The 13,439-nt window shown below is 36.5% G+C and overlaps 2 protein-coding genes across 2 annotated transcripts in view; one reads left to right on the top strand and one right to left on the bottom strand.

Annotated features, from left to right (window-relative positions):
• mthfd1l (methylenetetrahydrofolate dehydrogenase (NADP+ dependent) 1 like) overlaps positions 1 to 8,034 on the bottom strand; it is a 28,283-nt gene extending 20,249 nt beyond the window's left edge. The window contains exons 1-16 of the mRNA XM_055021496.1: positions 7,709 to 8,034; positions 6,792 to 6,876; positions 6,554 to 6,604; positions 6,412 to 6,465; positions 5,915 to 6,039; positions 5,195 to 5,295; positions 4,152 to 4,288; positions 3,826 to 3,937; positions 3,223 to 3,290; positions 3,011 to 3,108; positions 2,672 to 2,845; positions 2,393 to 2,529; positions 2,094 to 2,140; positions 1,560 to 1,667; positions 1,340 to 1,414; positions 845 to 947 (exon numbers count right to left, since the gene is read on the bottom strand). Of these exons, the coding sequence (XP_054877471.1) occupies positions 845 to 947; positions 1,340 to 1,414; positions 1,560 to 1,667; positions 2,094 to 2,140; positions 2,393 to 2,529; positions 2,672 to 2,845; positions 3,011 to 3,108; positions 3,223 to 3,290; positions 3,826 to 3,937; positions 4,152 to 4,288; positions 5,195 to 5,295; positions 5,915 to 6,039; positions 6,412 to 6,465; positions 6,554 to 6,604; positions 6,792 to 6,876; positions 7,709 to 7,944 (1,711 nt within the window). The 5' untranslated portion in view covers positions 7,945 to 8,034. The remainder of the gene's footprint in view (positions 1 to 844; positions 948 to 1,339; positions 1,415 to 1,559; positions 1,668 to 2,093; positions 2,141 to 2,392; positions 2,530 to 2,671; positions 2,846 to 3,010; positions 3,109 to 3,222; positions 3,291 to 3,825; positions 3,938 to 4,151; positions 4,289 to 5,194; positions 5,296 to 5,914; positions 6,040 to 6,411; positions 6,466 to 6,553; positions 6,605 to 6,791; positions 6,877 to 7,708) is intronic.
• A 2,495-nt stretch (positions 8,035 to 10,529) lies between these two features.
• Positions 10,530 to 13,281, top strand: LOC129352454 (syntaxin-11-like). Its single transcript, XM_055021469.1, has 2 exons — positions 10,530 to 10,720; positions 11,679 to 13,281. The coding sequence occupies exon 2, from the start codon at positions 11,773 to 11,775 to the stop codon at positions 12,667 to 12,669; it is 897 nt and encodes a 298-aa protein (XP_054877444.1). The 5' UTR covers positions 10,530 to 10,720; positions 11,679 to 11,772; the 3' UTR covers positions 12,670 to 13,281.
• The last annotated feature ends 158 nt before the right edge of the window (positions 13,282 to 13,439 follow it).

Raw genomic sequence — 13,439 nt, 5'->3', positions numbered from 1 at the left:
GCTAAGCAGTATTCACTGGGAATAAAAAAAAAAAAAATAAAAAAAAAATAGAGGGGGGGGGGGGGTTTAAACACATATTTCTCTGTCACCCTTAAACTTAACTGTTTTTTTTTTATCTCAAGGACTTTTTCTTAAAAATGGCCTCTGCAGCCACTGGGATAAATACCACATCAGTCATAGCAGCGCCCAGCTGCTTTGTGTCATTGACAAATTTAAACCAACATTGCTGTAGGTAACGTAGCGCCCCAACAGCAATCTAATCTCACTCTGGTATAGAAATATGATTGATTACACATGTAGCTTTCATTTAACACTAAATAACTTCAGGATGCAACACAAAGACGACCATTTAGAATTTTAAGGCGCATTAACCAGGGATGGATCAATGTCTGGCTCAGATGTTTCTCCCAAATGGTAATGTATTTGTACAGACTTTATAATGCTTCAGAATAAGCCCCAGGCCAAGTCATGCCGTTTTAACTCTGATGTTAATAAATGCATTACTGGAGTACATTTACTAATCATTTAGATTTGCCCATGTATGTATTTTTTAGTTACAACTGAGTGAGCCGCGTTTTCTGCAGGTAGTATGAACCGAGTGTGGTAAACTGTAATAAATGTTGTCTTATAAATGATCAAATCTGATGAATGAATGAACGCATAATTGGAACATTTTGCTGCAGAATGTTGTACATAAAATTTTGAATGTTTGAAATAATAGCCAGAAGCAAGTAAAAGGTTAACCTCAAGTATTTTTCAGATTAAAGAAACTCCCCAGTATGCCTTAGAGTTCGCTACAACCAACTACAGTGAGCGAGTGAACCTGTAGTTGTAAAAAAAATACCTCTCCGCCAGGAAATTTGTGAAGGATCGAGATCAAGGCGCACAAAGCTGCTGATTTCTTCTGGTGTAAGAGAGGCAGGATCAGTTTTATTGATACCAAGACGCTGAAACGAAGAGGAGAACAAAAAAAATAAAAAAATAAATAAATAAAAAAATTACAGATTTTGGATTTCTCTTTGTGCATTTTGAAAAATAAAATAAAAAGTTTTGGGTAAAAGCATCATTTAGGTTCGTCACTGCACAAGCAATACAGCTATCCAATTTTCTGATGTTTTGGAAATATAAAAAATCCAAACAGGATTATAAAAATCTGAGGATTTTACTGCTAGTTTACAAAATGTGCAGTAGAAATAATTATTCTAATATATATATATAAAACTCAACAGAAATAGCTTAAATATATAAATAGAGTGTATTTTAAAAGGTAAACTGAGCATCTCTCGTAGAGTAAGTAATCATATTTGGCTCTCAAGAACGTTGCAGTATTTAGACTTACCCGAAGCCTGGAGATCTGGATTGGAGAGAATTTTCTAACGCCATACACAGAAGGAACCAATCTATTGAATAGGGACTACATGAGAAAAAAAATAGTTTGGTTTTTTCAAATACAAATACATTTTGAACAAATTTCAAGCTGAAAATGTTAGATTTACTTATTTTCTTGATAAACCAAAAACTAACAGAAAATTACGAATTTGTACTTAATTTATAGTCACCTTGTCAGACTGCGTTGCCTCATGGAGCATCCTGGCATCGATGGCTGCCGCCAGCAGGTTGTTAGCTGCTGTGATGGCATGGATGTCACCAGTCAAATGGAGGTTGAACTGATGGGGGAGTTCAATGTGTTTTATGGGTGGGGAAAAAAAAAAGACATTTTGTGAAGGACTGGATTGCAAAGCTTGTTAATAATAATTATGAATGGTAATGGTTAGAAAAGAACAGAATTTTAAGTTTCTGATAAGCTGATCTCCAGTCAGTCCAAGTCAACATGAAAACTTGTACAGCTCTAATAATAATTATTTCTTATGAAAGTGAAATTAGAGACTGAAAAAAGAAAGCTTGCTTGTTATAGAAAGCAAAGTCTGGAGCTTTTCAACTCTACTTCTCATCACTCTTCTCCCTCCCCTCTACCACTCTTATCCCTCTTTGTGTAAAGCATATAGTCACAGCTTTACAGAAATGTGTGGATGACTTTTTTTTATGCATTCTCTCTTTAGACTTCTCTAGTTCTGCCTGTCAATACATCTTACCTCCTCCATAGGGATGACCTGGGCATAACCTCCTCCTGCAGCTCCCCCTAGGCGCAAAGCAGAGGTAGAACAGTTAAAGAAAGACAAAAGGACTCTAAATTAACTACTCCACCCAAAAGTGCATAAACCGGAGTTTCATAAATCCAGATGTTTAATATCATCTCCAGATCTCTGGCTTTTCATGCTTTAATGCGTTTAGTAAAAACAACCACAACTCTTATCGGAACAATCAATATTTACCTTCTTAATATAGTAAAAAAAATCCAGAGAGGATGCATCCAACACCCATAAATTCTAACCTTTAACTCCAAAGGTCGGTCCTTGAGAAGGCTGTCGAAGGCAGGCAAAGGAGTTGAGCTTGAGGTGGGCAGATAAAGCCTGAACCAGACCTACAGTCACTGTGGTTTTACCTTCACCAAATGGAGTTGGTGTTATGCTAAATGTACAAACAAAAGAAAGTTTTAGAATTTTTTTTTTTTTTTTGTCTTCAGATTGTGGTTTATGCTTCTCAAGTTGTGTCTTAACGCCAAAATACTGTTCAGAGGAAATTCAATATTCATTTATGTGATGACACTCACCCAGCAACCAGAACATATTTGCCATCAGGCTGTGAGTGGAGGCGGTCCAAGAGGGAGAGTTGGACCTTAGCTTTGTTCCTCCCATAAGCTTCAAGCTCCTCTGGCAGCAAACCAATTTCCTCGGCCAGCTGAGCTACAGGTTTTGGTGTCTGAGCCCTTGAGATCTCAATGTCACTAAAACAGCAGATGAGGATTTTTTTTTGTTATGTTTGAATATCATAACAGGTTAATTTAGTCTAACAATGTCTGTTGTGCACATGTACAATAAAAAAAAAGTCACAAAAAACAGTTATGCATGGGAAATCCTAATTTCATGTGTTAATATTTGGAAGTCCATACGTTGGAACAGGGTTTAATGGTTGAAGTTTATGGCTGTACAGATTCCAGGGTCTGTACTGCTGCTCCTGGAGCCACCGACAGCAGCCATGTGTCACGTTCTAATAGGGAAAAATATATAAATGGAAATTAAGGTTTTAAAAAGTTAGATCGTTTTCTGAGGCACATAATAGTAAGACGTAAAAAAAAGAACTTAAAAAAGGAACAGAACAGACCTGTGCTCTGTAGGCAGCTGTAAGGTATGCTAATCCAGACGTTGAGGGCAAGTTAATGAGGTCGTCATCTGGATTTCATATTATGCAAAACAAGCAGAAATTTACTTGTACTAATATACATACAAAAAAGGAAAAAAAAAAAATAAATTATTAAATCTATGGACATCTATGTGCCCCAGAAGGATCTCTGACACATCTATGATGAAACTTATGGACAGTTTCCACACAAAAAATAAAATAAAATTTAAAGTAGATTGCTCAGTTAACACAAGTGTTGTCAGAGTGCGTATTTAAGTAAATTATTCATGCATTTATATCTATTCACTTTGATTATTGCAATGCACTATCACAGCCAACAAGCAGCCATTTGTCACACATGCAAATTAGACCAAATAACAGTCTATTTCTCTTTGCTGGCTCCCAGTTTGCCAGAGAATAGATTAGGTCTTTCTGATTTGTTTCCATCCTGTATTTCAAATATTATTTTGTACGTCATATATCTTGATTGTGATTTATAAATAAACTAATCTTTTAAATGTGGAAAGAAATGCTTCTTCTAGTTAACTGACTGCACAGATGGAGGCATGTAGAACATAGTCATACCTGATTCCAAAGCCGACTCGCAGTGAATGATGACCGTCTCTGGTCGAGCCCAGGATGGTGGGATGTCCATGTTTCCCACACTTAGAAGAACCACAGCATCAGCCTGCATTACCTAATGAAGAAAGAAGGTTAAGGTCATAATCAAGAACTTTGTTTTGCAACCCAGACATAAATTACAGGTGAACAAAAACGCAATATAAATTGGAAAAGAAAAAAAAACATCAGTTAGATAGGATCACACTTTATGAAGCCAATAGTGCCTCCTTGTGGTCACTTACTAGAATAGCAGAATGGTATCAAAAAAGGTCAAATGCAACTCAACAAACCTGTGTCTTTAAGTTCTGTGAGTTCCAATGATTTGTTTGAACCATCATCCCACTTCTTTCAATCAGGCACTGTAGGGCCAACCTGAGTGGTCCTTGTCCTCCTACCAGCAACACTGATTTTCCTTTCAAAGAAGCATCTGCAAAAACATGTTGGAATTAAAATCCCCTGTTCAACAAACTAGACTTCTTCATAATTCTCCTAATATTTCAGACATATTTATAAATTCATCCATTATAAAAATATAACAATGAAAAGCATTCAATTAAATAAAAACATTGTGTAAAACAATACATGTTTTCTAATGTGTTTGCTTCAACACAACTATAAATTAGTCAAAATGAGTAACAAAGTATTTATTCAGACATATTTAAATAAGCAAAATATTTCTTCTGGAATATTTTATTTCAAATACAGCAAAGAGCATAAACACACATGCAGGCAATAACATCATGAACAAGCAAATTGTTATCATGCAACACTAATGATCAGTCCATGTCAAACAGAGAGGACTACATTACTACATTCCGTTTCATCAGCAACAACTGTGTTGGTGCATGGGGACATATTTCAATTTAAAAAAAATCTTAAACAACAATGTTCTTTCACTTTTTTTGTTGTATTGAAAAATTACTAACCAAGACAGTGTATAAGACATTATCATCCATTACTAATTGATCTGACGGTACAACTACTGTATTTGTGTATTTATTAAAATAATGGACAGACGATCAAGCTTACCGTTTTTAAGCAACAGAACTTCAGTTAAAATTTCACTTGACATTTGTTTGACATAGAAACTACAAAAATTCTAAGTCCTGCTTGGATGGAAATACAAAAGGTTATTTTTATGTTACAGTGAGGCAACTTTTATCTGCCAAACAAAGAAAAGGTATTGCAAGACATACATTGAAAGAAAAAAAAAAAAAAAAAAGAAAAAACCGACAACAACAACAAAAATTATACATCACAGCCCTTTTGCGTCGACAGGAATGCTCAAGTGTTAATGCAATAAACGACAGAGCTTGTCTTGGCAGAAACTCACCATGTTTTCCCAGCAAATCCAAAACAGCACTTGCCATCGGTGGTACAAAACCTTTGCTCATGTCTCCTCTCACCAGGCGGCCTATATTCAAATTGGAAATGCTATGTTGCAGGAAGAAAAAATGGACAAAAAAAAGTTAAGAAAAACGTATTGCTGTTTATTATGCAACTACTTCAAAGTTCATCACATTTCACTAGATAAAACTTTCTATGGCTGGACAGCATTTGATGGACTAAAAAAAAAAAGTAATTTCCATATATCTTAAGTTTTGGTAAAATATCAAATACAGTCTACTAAAAGTTCAAATGCTCTGCTTTCAAAGAAAAGAGGTTAACTTTGCTCATTATACCGATAGAATAAAAGTAATGAACATAACTTCAGACCTTTTAAGTAAAAGAATCTAAACTTTCATGATTTTAAACCAGCCCCATTCAATTTGTGGTTATTATATAGCGTACCTTGCTAATGTTCCCATTCCCTTATTTTAGGAAGACACATGCTGTACAATTTGTCTTAATTTTTTGCAGGCCTTCTTGATTTGGACCAAATGTGAGACGCACAATATTGTAAACAGAACAAACCATGACCAGAGGCTTACTTTTGACTTGTCATCACAAGCCCTTTTATGGCAACTTATCACATGTTGCTACAGCTCAACACCATTTACCACTTATGAAATAATATTCATCTGTCAGACAAAATAATCTCACAAGATCTTACCAATCAACATCTTTCTCTGGTTTAAGTGTGTTGAGCACTCGACTAGTGAGGGAAGATGTGGGGAGATGGAGAAAGACTCCATGCACCTTAGGGTCATCGTTAAGCTTCAGCAACTCTTCTATTATCTACATGCAAACAAAGAGATAAAAATGGCAAAGATGTGTGAAAGTAGAGAAACAGAGCACCATACCAGGAGCACCAAATCACCTACTATTAAATAAACTGCTGAGCAAATCAGTCATTGCTTCTGAATGAATAAGGAGGAAAGGCCCAGCTGAGCCAAAGTAGCTGTTGAGCAGCTTCACCAACAATATATCAAGCAGCTAGGCTAACAATTACATCATGAATGAATAAATAATTACATTAGAAGCATAAAATTAAAAATATTGACTAAATCACTGAAATGCAAGTAACCATGAACACACCCAACAGAAGACTGCTAAATCATGCACAGACTTGCTTACAAAGAATCCAACTTGTGAGTCAGTTTGACTTACTTCATCTTCACTGCACTTCTTTGCCAAACAAATTTGAGTGACATTCAAGCCAATCTGTGAAGAGACAGACATGAATATTTTAGTCACTGAGTAAACAAATATTCACACAATGAAGTTTAAAAAAAGAAAAAGGGAAGACCACCTTGCCAGCTATTTTCTTATTAATTTCCAACATGCTGCCATTTTCATCAGCCTTCAAGATGAAAATAAAATCATGATTAAAACACAGAGACCAACCAGATTGTACAGCAACGCAACAGTGTCAACAGAAAGATACTCCTGAGGTCAGAAATCAAGTCATGTCCGCAAGGTTTGGTTTGCTGGAGTTTATATTTTGTCTATACGATCATCAGAACGACGTATATCCTGCCATACATTACCTGTAAAATGACTAACAGGGGCTGGATGTCAGGATTTCTTCTTTGCAGTGTTGCAATTGCCGCCTTGGTATTCTGAACTATTTCCCTGTAAATAAGCATTAAGGCACACAGCTTTACAAGGGTGAAAAAATCAAGCAGATTTTAAAAGCCCCAAACAGACACCTGCAGAACTGAAATATACTGTGAAGTGGATAACGAAGTACTGTCCAAGAATTGTGATGAAGATTATAATTCAATTTATTGTACTGTTCCACCAGCAATATTGTATCATTGTTTGTTTTGTTACTAAGCAAAATTTTGCTTGCATTGTTTCAGTGTCTTCTTTTTTCCTCCTTTACATTTTCTAAAATGTAAAGGAGCCAAATTAAATGTCTGTATTGGGACTAAAAAATAGATTATCCCTGGTGTGGGAGGTATCTCTATCGTAACACTGACCTACATTTTGCGCAGAAATGTAAACATAAACTTTATGAGCTCTATCTTAAACTGTTAGTGCAATATTCTCTCTTAAAAACAAAACAAAAAAACAACACAAAAAGTAAAACTCGAAACCAACATTACGTCAGATGAAATCCCATATTTAAAACAGGACGATGTAAAACAAACTACCCAAACTACCCTGAGTTTACAGCATATCATCTTAACTGGTAATAAATTAACTTCCCTCAATCATCCATTAATTTTGACCGCGTGTTTGCTGTATAAATTGCATGTTTAGAAACAACAAAGTGAGATTGCATCATCTGGCCAAAGCCTCTCTAATCATCTGGGTGCACGTGGGAAACTGGCTGTTAGCCAAACCAGAGCCGTTTGTCTCTCGAGCGAACTTCAGCATAAAATAGTTACACTTTCTAAAAGAAATCAAGCCAAAATATGCTGAATTGAAATATAAACGTTTAATACACAAAATTTCTTACCCCACAGATCTGTTGCATTCAGACCAATCATCCTCTTTGAGCAGTTTCCCGAAGTTTGCAGTTAAAGTCGGGCTCGTTCCGCTGCTAGTAACGGTGCTAGCAGTCCGAAGGGTTAACCGGCTGTTTGTCTTCCCAACCGGGAAACATTCACGCGACATACCGCTGAATCTGCTTCCTGGACGGGAAGCACGCATTCGGACGCTACAGCAGACTTGTAGAATTGAAGGCAGCTTCATGATGAGCTCTTACTTTTTCTCAGAAGAGTCCTTCACTCACCGTTAAAGTAACACACAAAGGAGTGCTTCCTAGAGGGAGAAAAGAAATTGAGATAGTCTCAGTGTACTGATGGAGGTGTGGTAACTTCAGGAGCACTCGGAAATATAAATGTCCACAACGCCGTGCTTTCTAAAAACTCAAAATATAGCAAATCTTCGATTGACTAAATGGTGGTTTATAGCAATACAACACGTGCATTACATACCAAATAATTAGCGTGCTCTCTCTCAACCGCAACTCACTGGAAATATGATAGCTTCTCTCCGAATTACAAACAATTGAAATTTTCTGTCGAGCGCTTTTATGACTTCAAAGTCATTGCCTTCAGATGTTTATTATGTTAAGACAAACCCCCGAGTTTCCAGGTAAACTCTGAACATTCGTTTTCTATATCAACATGGGATTTTACAGGACATTTTCGGGTTATTTAGAAAATCCGAGGGTATACTGAACGCATCACAAAATCAACAAACTCTAGTCCAGGTAAAGTTAAATCAGGGAGCTAGAAGTACATATACTCGCGATTAAAATTTTAAGATCTGGTAAGAAATTGCTCTTATTTTGTGCTGGTGAATCATAACCAGGCTCCAAGAAGAACTTAAAAATGTAAAATAAAGAAACAGTATGAAACAAAATGTATATTAAATAAAATATAGAAGACAAATGACTGAAAACTGCATTTGAAATCAACCAGGAATTAATCAGCTAATTAAAATTGTGCATTTTTATTTCATTTTCACGTCACATCCCCTTAATGAAGGGGACGTGTAAGACAGATATTTTCAACTTATTGACAGGTAGTGAAGCTTGAGGAACAAACAAATCAAGTAGTGGCCCATAAAAATTTACCTGTGCTGAGCAGAAGAAATTGACGTCTTGAAAATTCACTTTTTATTTTGACAAAGCAATGGAGCTTTAGGTTGTGCAGGCACATCAAGCCCTGTCTTCATGACAGCACATTTTGCAGCAGGTTTTGTTCTTTATTAAGGGTCCTCAACCATTTGCTGATAACGTTGTTGTACAGCCCATCAGATCAAAGACTTTGTTCAGAAGAAGAGCAGCTTTCTCTTAAATTGTCATAAATTTTACCTAATCTAAGTCCTATTGAAAACATTTGGAGTTGGATGGCAATTGAAGTTTCCATTCATCCATGTGTAGATTTAGTCTGTTTTATAATGCACTTTAAACTGTCAGGGTCTTCAGAGACTGGCACCACAGAGTTTTATAGATAAAACTAAGAGGGGCAGATACTGTTTTGGTAGATGCAGCCAGAAAGGGCAATGCATTTCTTTACACATAATTTATGCTCTGTTGAGTATAAAATGGTGTCTTTAAATTATTATTTGGGTTCTGCGTTTTTCACTGGTTTACACAGATTTTTATAATCTCTTTATAGCGTAGTGTGTTTACAGCAGTCCCCTGCAGCTGAGGTCATTTGGAAATGTGTCCTACAAATGAATACATGAACAAATAAAATGATGTGCACTAAAAGCATTCACGCAGAATTGATCTTTCACAAACAACTTTATTGTCAAAGTCTTTATTCCACTGTAGCAGGAGACATCTGATACGATTATATGACTGAGTGGTGTGTATCTCAGACACAACAATTTCTGCTTCATTTTTGTTTATATTGAGATACTAGACCTTCAACCCAAATAATGTAACTTTGAGACAATCCTGTATGAATTTTATTAAAGTTTTCCTTTTCAAGTTTTTAATTGAAAAGGCAAATAAATCTGCAAATCATCAGCAAAATGATTTTGATTCTAAAATACAATGAAAACAGGATGGAGACTAAAGACAGAGCCGTGAGTCACACCATAACTAAGAGGACATTCAATTAATCCATAGTACCATAGATTATTAAAGTTCCTATTTGACAGAATGAACCATTCCAGTGCATGCCCTTGATCCCAACAAATAACTCCAAAAATACATAATAGTATTCACATGTTTTGTGTCCCCTTTAAATGCAAAAAAATATTTAAAGAGATGTATTTTTTATTTCGAGACATTGTTTTCACAGCTGATTTAATTACACGGCAAAATGTTTAGTTATGATTTTAAAAGTCTGCTTAATGTGTGAACAAATCCACATTCGCATTCACTTTTTTTTAAGTCACTGTGTTTCTATTTGTTTTTTGAGCTTGAATGTAAAAGAAGCTGGTTCTACCTGTTTGTTGGTGTTAATTTGTCTCACTGCCAGACATAGGCCCATACACAAAACACTTTTAAAAATAATTTAGGCGTGGCTGGAAAAATCTTTTTCGGATGCTCATTTCAGTCCAGGTTCTCATCAATTCCGATTCCTGGACGCCACAAATTAAAAGTAACAAACTGCACACAAACTGAGACGTTGAAGGAGCACATTAAAAAAAAAATAATCCTACAGTCTACTTACGTTTATACATATGGTAGAGGCGCATACATATGAATGGCTCTCCCAGCTCAATCACACCTTGTGAACACAATCACTTCAGACTAAACCGACCGGATCTCATTCTTCAAGTCACATCTTTTCTGGTACGTGACGTGGCGCAATCCATCGCCCCAACGAAAGCACGGAACAATTGCAGCTTTTGGGCTCCAAAGATCGCTCCATTACGCATGTGGAACGCTTTGTTTTTCACGCTCACTCTGAGCGCTCGGCTCCAGACCTGGAGATGCTGCTGAGGCTCTCCACTCAGCCGTAGGACAAGCTTTGATTTCTGCGCACAACAGTTAAGGCAACAGGTAAGGCTCTTGCATATCATCAAGTCACCTCGGCATAAGATTAGGGGGGCATTATTTCACCTCTTTTTTCAGGAAATTGTGAATGGAGATGATCAAGTGTGCGATGCGGGCCATTCTGGATCTTAATCAATATAGCCATATTCATACAAATGTATTTTGGCCATAAAACCTATCAAAGATAATTTTTTGGACAAAATATTTAGAATTTCCAAATTATTTTAACAAAATATGCAGATTTTGATTAATTCTGTACCATGGAATTTCAGGAAATATATTGCCTGATGGTTCGCTAAAATTTGTTCTCCTTCATGAGAGAGAAAGCATGATAATCCCTTAAACAAATTTTGTTAAAATAAAATGAACATAATTATTAATTATTTTGATATCTATTTTACACATAAATCAATTGAACATCTTAATTAGGCCAGAACCCACAAACTAAAATGTGGTGTCCAGCTGGATTTCATTTTATCTTATTCTTTTTTTGCTGGGATTGTTCTGAATGAAAAAAATTGCTCACTTCACAGTTATGTCTTCTCGGTTGAAAGCAGAGACAATACCAGATGTGATGTAGAAGAATTTTATCTGATTTAAAAGATAATTTGATGCCCTGCTTGTATTCAAGATAAACCTTATACTTAGACAAAACGTCATACATCACAAGTTGTGAGAACTAGTTTGGTCACTAGTTACGCCTTTGCCTGTTCTTTGGAGAACCTGTTTAGCCAGTGATGGGTGTTGGGTGGGTTAACTCTGAAGGAAGAAGGAAGACAAAAAGGACTTTCAGACACCTAGTTTTAAAAAATAAACATTATTGTAAAATGACGGGGTTTTCCTGTAATGTAAAACACTGGATTTTACTTTACTGTTAAACCTGGATCTTCCTTCACAGATTTTGGAATTACAGAAGGCTTTGTTAATTTGAAAATCTAAAGTTTGTGTTTCTGTCTTATGCCAGATGAGTCATCTCTATTAATGTGCATCGGAGAGACAATCAGAGAAGGACAATCTTCCTGAAATATCAAGGCTAACCCCGGAAATACAGCGCAAACATGAGGGACAGACTAAACCAATTGCAGGAAATGCCCACCGGCAGCGATGAGTTGGTGGACTATGAAGAATCCACCTTTTCTGACTCCTTTAGTAATGTTGACCTGGAAGACGAGCTCCCTCATCAGGCGATCGTGTTTGACAACAGCCCTGCTCTCAATGATGTCTTTTCTCAATCCCAGGATATACATAGAGAGATACAGCTTATCCGACTTGAGGTTAAAAAACTCCGTGAGCAGAACTCTCGCATGCTCCAGGGCAACACTACCATGAGCACAATTAAGAAAGACTCCAATGCTATAGGAGCAGACATAAAGAAGAGGGCTGAGGGTATTCTAAATTGCCTGCACAAAATGGATGGAACAGCTCACAAGTTAGAGGAAGAGCATGGTGAAAATGCTGCAATCACACGGATTGCCAGAACCCAGTATGCTTGCCTCAGCAATGGCTTTCGAGACGCAATGTTTGACTATAACGAGGCCGAGATGACCCATCGAGAGAACTGCAAAGCCCAGATCATGAGGCAGATGGAGATAGTGGGGCGCGATGTATCAGGCGAAGATGTGGAGGAGATGATTGAGAAGGGCCAGTGGAACATCTTTACTGACAATGTCGTGAGCGAAGGCAAAACAGCCCGATCGGCTCTGTTCCAGATTGAGAAGCGCCATCAAGAGCTCGTAGATCTGGAGAACCGAATCAAGGGAATCCATGAGATCTTCCTGGACATTGCCCTGCTGGTGGAGGAGCAGGGCCCAATGGTGGACTATGTCCTAACAAATGTTCAAAAAACCGATGCAGGCATACAAGAAGGCATTGTCAAGCTTAAATTAGCCAAAAAGCACGACAACAATAATCCGTTTAAGAAAATGTTTTGCAGTTGCTTCCCATGCTGCAAGTAAGGATCAGAATCAAATACAATGCAATATTTTTGTTCAATACATTCCAATTATTATTGCAAAGCAATACATATCACTGTTGTTGAAGGACAACAACTTTAAGGAGTTAAATGAAGGTCTGAAGGTAGAGCAATTACCACAGTCCTTTAGACTGATATATAATATAAATACTCATGTTAAACTTGTTTCGAAATCAAATTAACAAGTATCTCAATTCCTGAAATGAACTTATGAATTAAGTGCCTGCATGGTTCTCAGTTTATTATTTTATGAATGGGGTGTGATGAAAATTGTTTTAAATTATTGTTGATACAGTTATTGCCATTGAGACTTTACTGGTCCCAAACTTTACTGGGAAAACTGAGGTAGAATGAAGTGCCTTTGTAAACCTACTTGTTTACAAGCAAAATATGTTTAAAAGATGTTGACAGAAGTGTAAACAAGACTGCCTCTAAAGTTTGTGCAATTCAGCTGTCCTTGATTCATTTGAGATGTTTATTGCATTGTTAATTTTAAGCAGTTAATCATTGTAAACAACAAGCAACTTTCAATGTGTAATTGGTCAGATTTGACATTTTCTGGCTGCAACACAAAATAAATGTTTATGTGCAATCACATTGTTTAACAACAAATTTTTTATTATTTTTTTGTATCTTTCCACCTTTCCTCCCTATTTCATAATGTAGTTTCCTGTATAGAGCATTAATGTAGCAAAGCTACCTGACCAGTTCATATAGCTTTAGAGATCCCTATAATCTGAACATTATTTATGC

The sequence above is a fragment of the Poeciliopsis prolifica genome, unplaced genomic scaffold (assembly GCF_027474105.1).
Source record: "Poeciliopsis prolifica strain line A6 unplaced genomic scaffold, Auburn_PproV2 SCAFFOLD076, whole genome shotgun sequence".
NCBI lineage: Eukaryota > Metazoa > Chordata > Actinopteri > Cyprinodontiformes > Poeciliidae > Poeciliopsis > Poeciliopsis prolifica.
The sequence above is the reverse complement of the archived record's forward strand: the minus strand, read 5'-3'. Positions and strand labels throughout refer to the sequence as shown.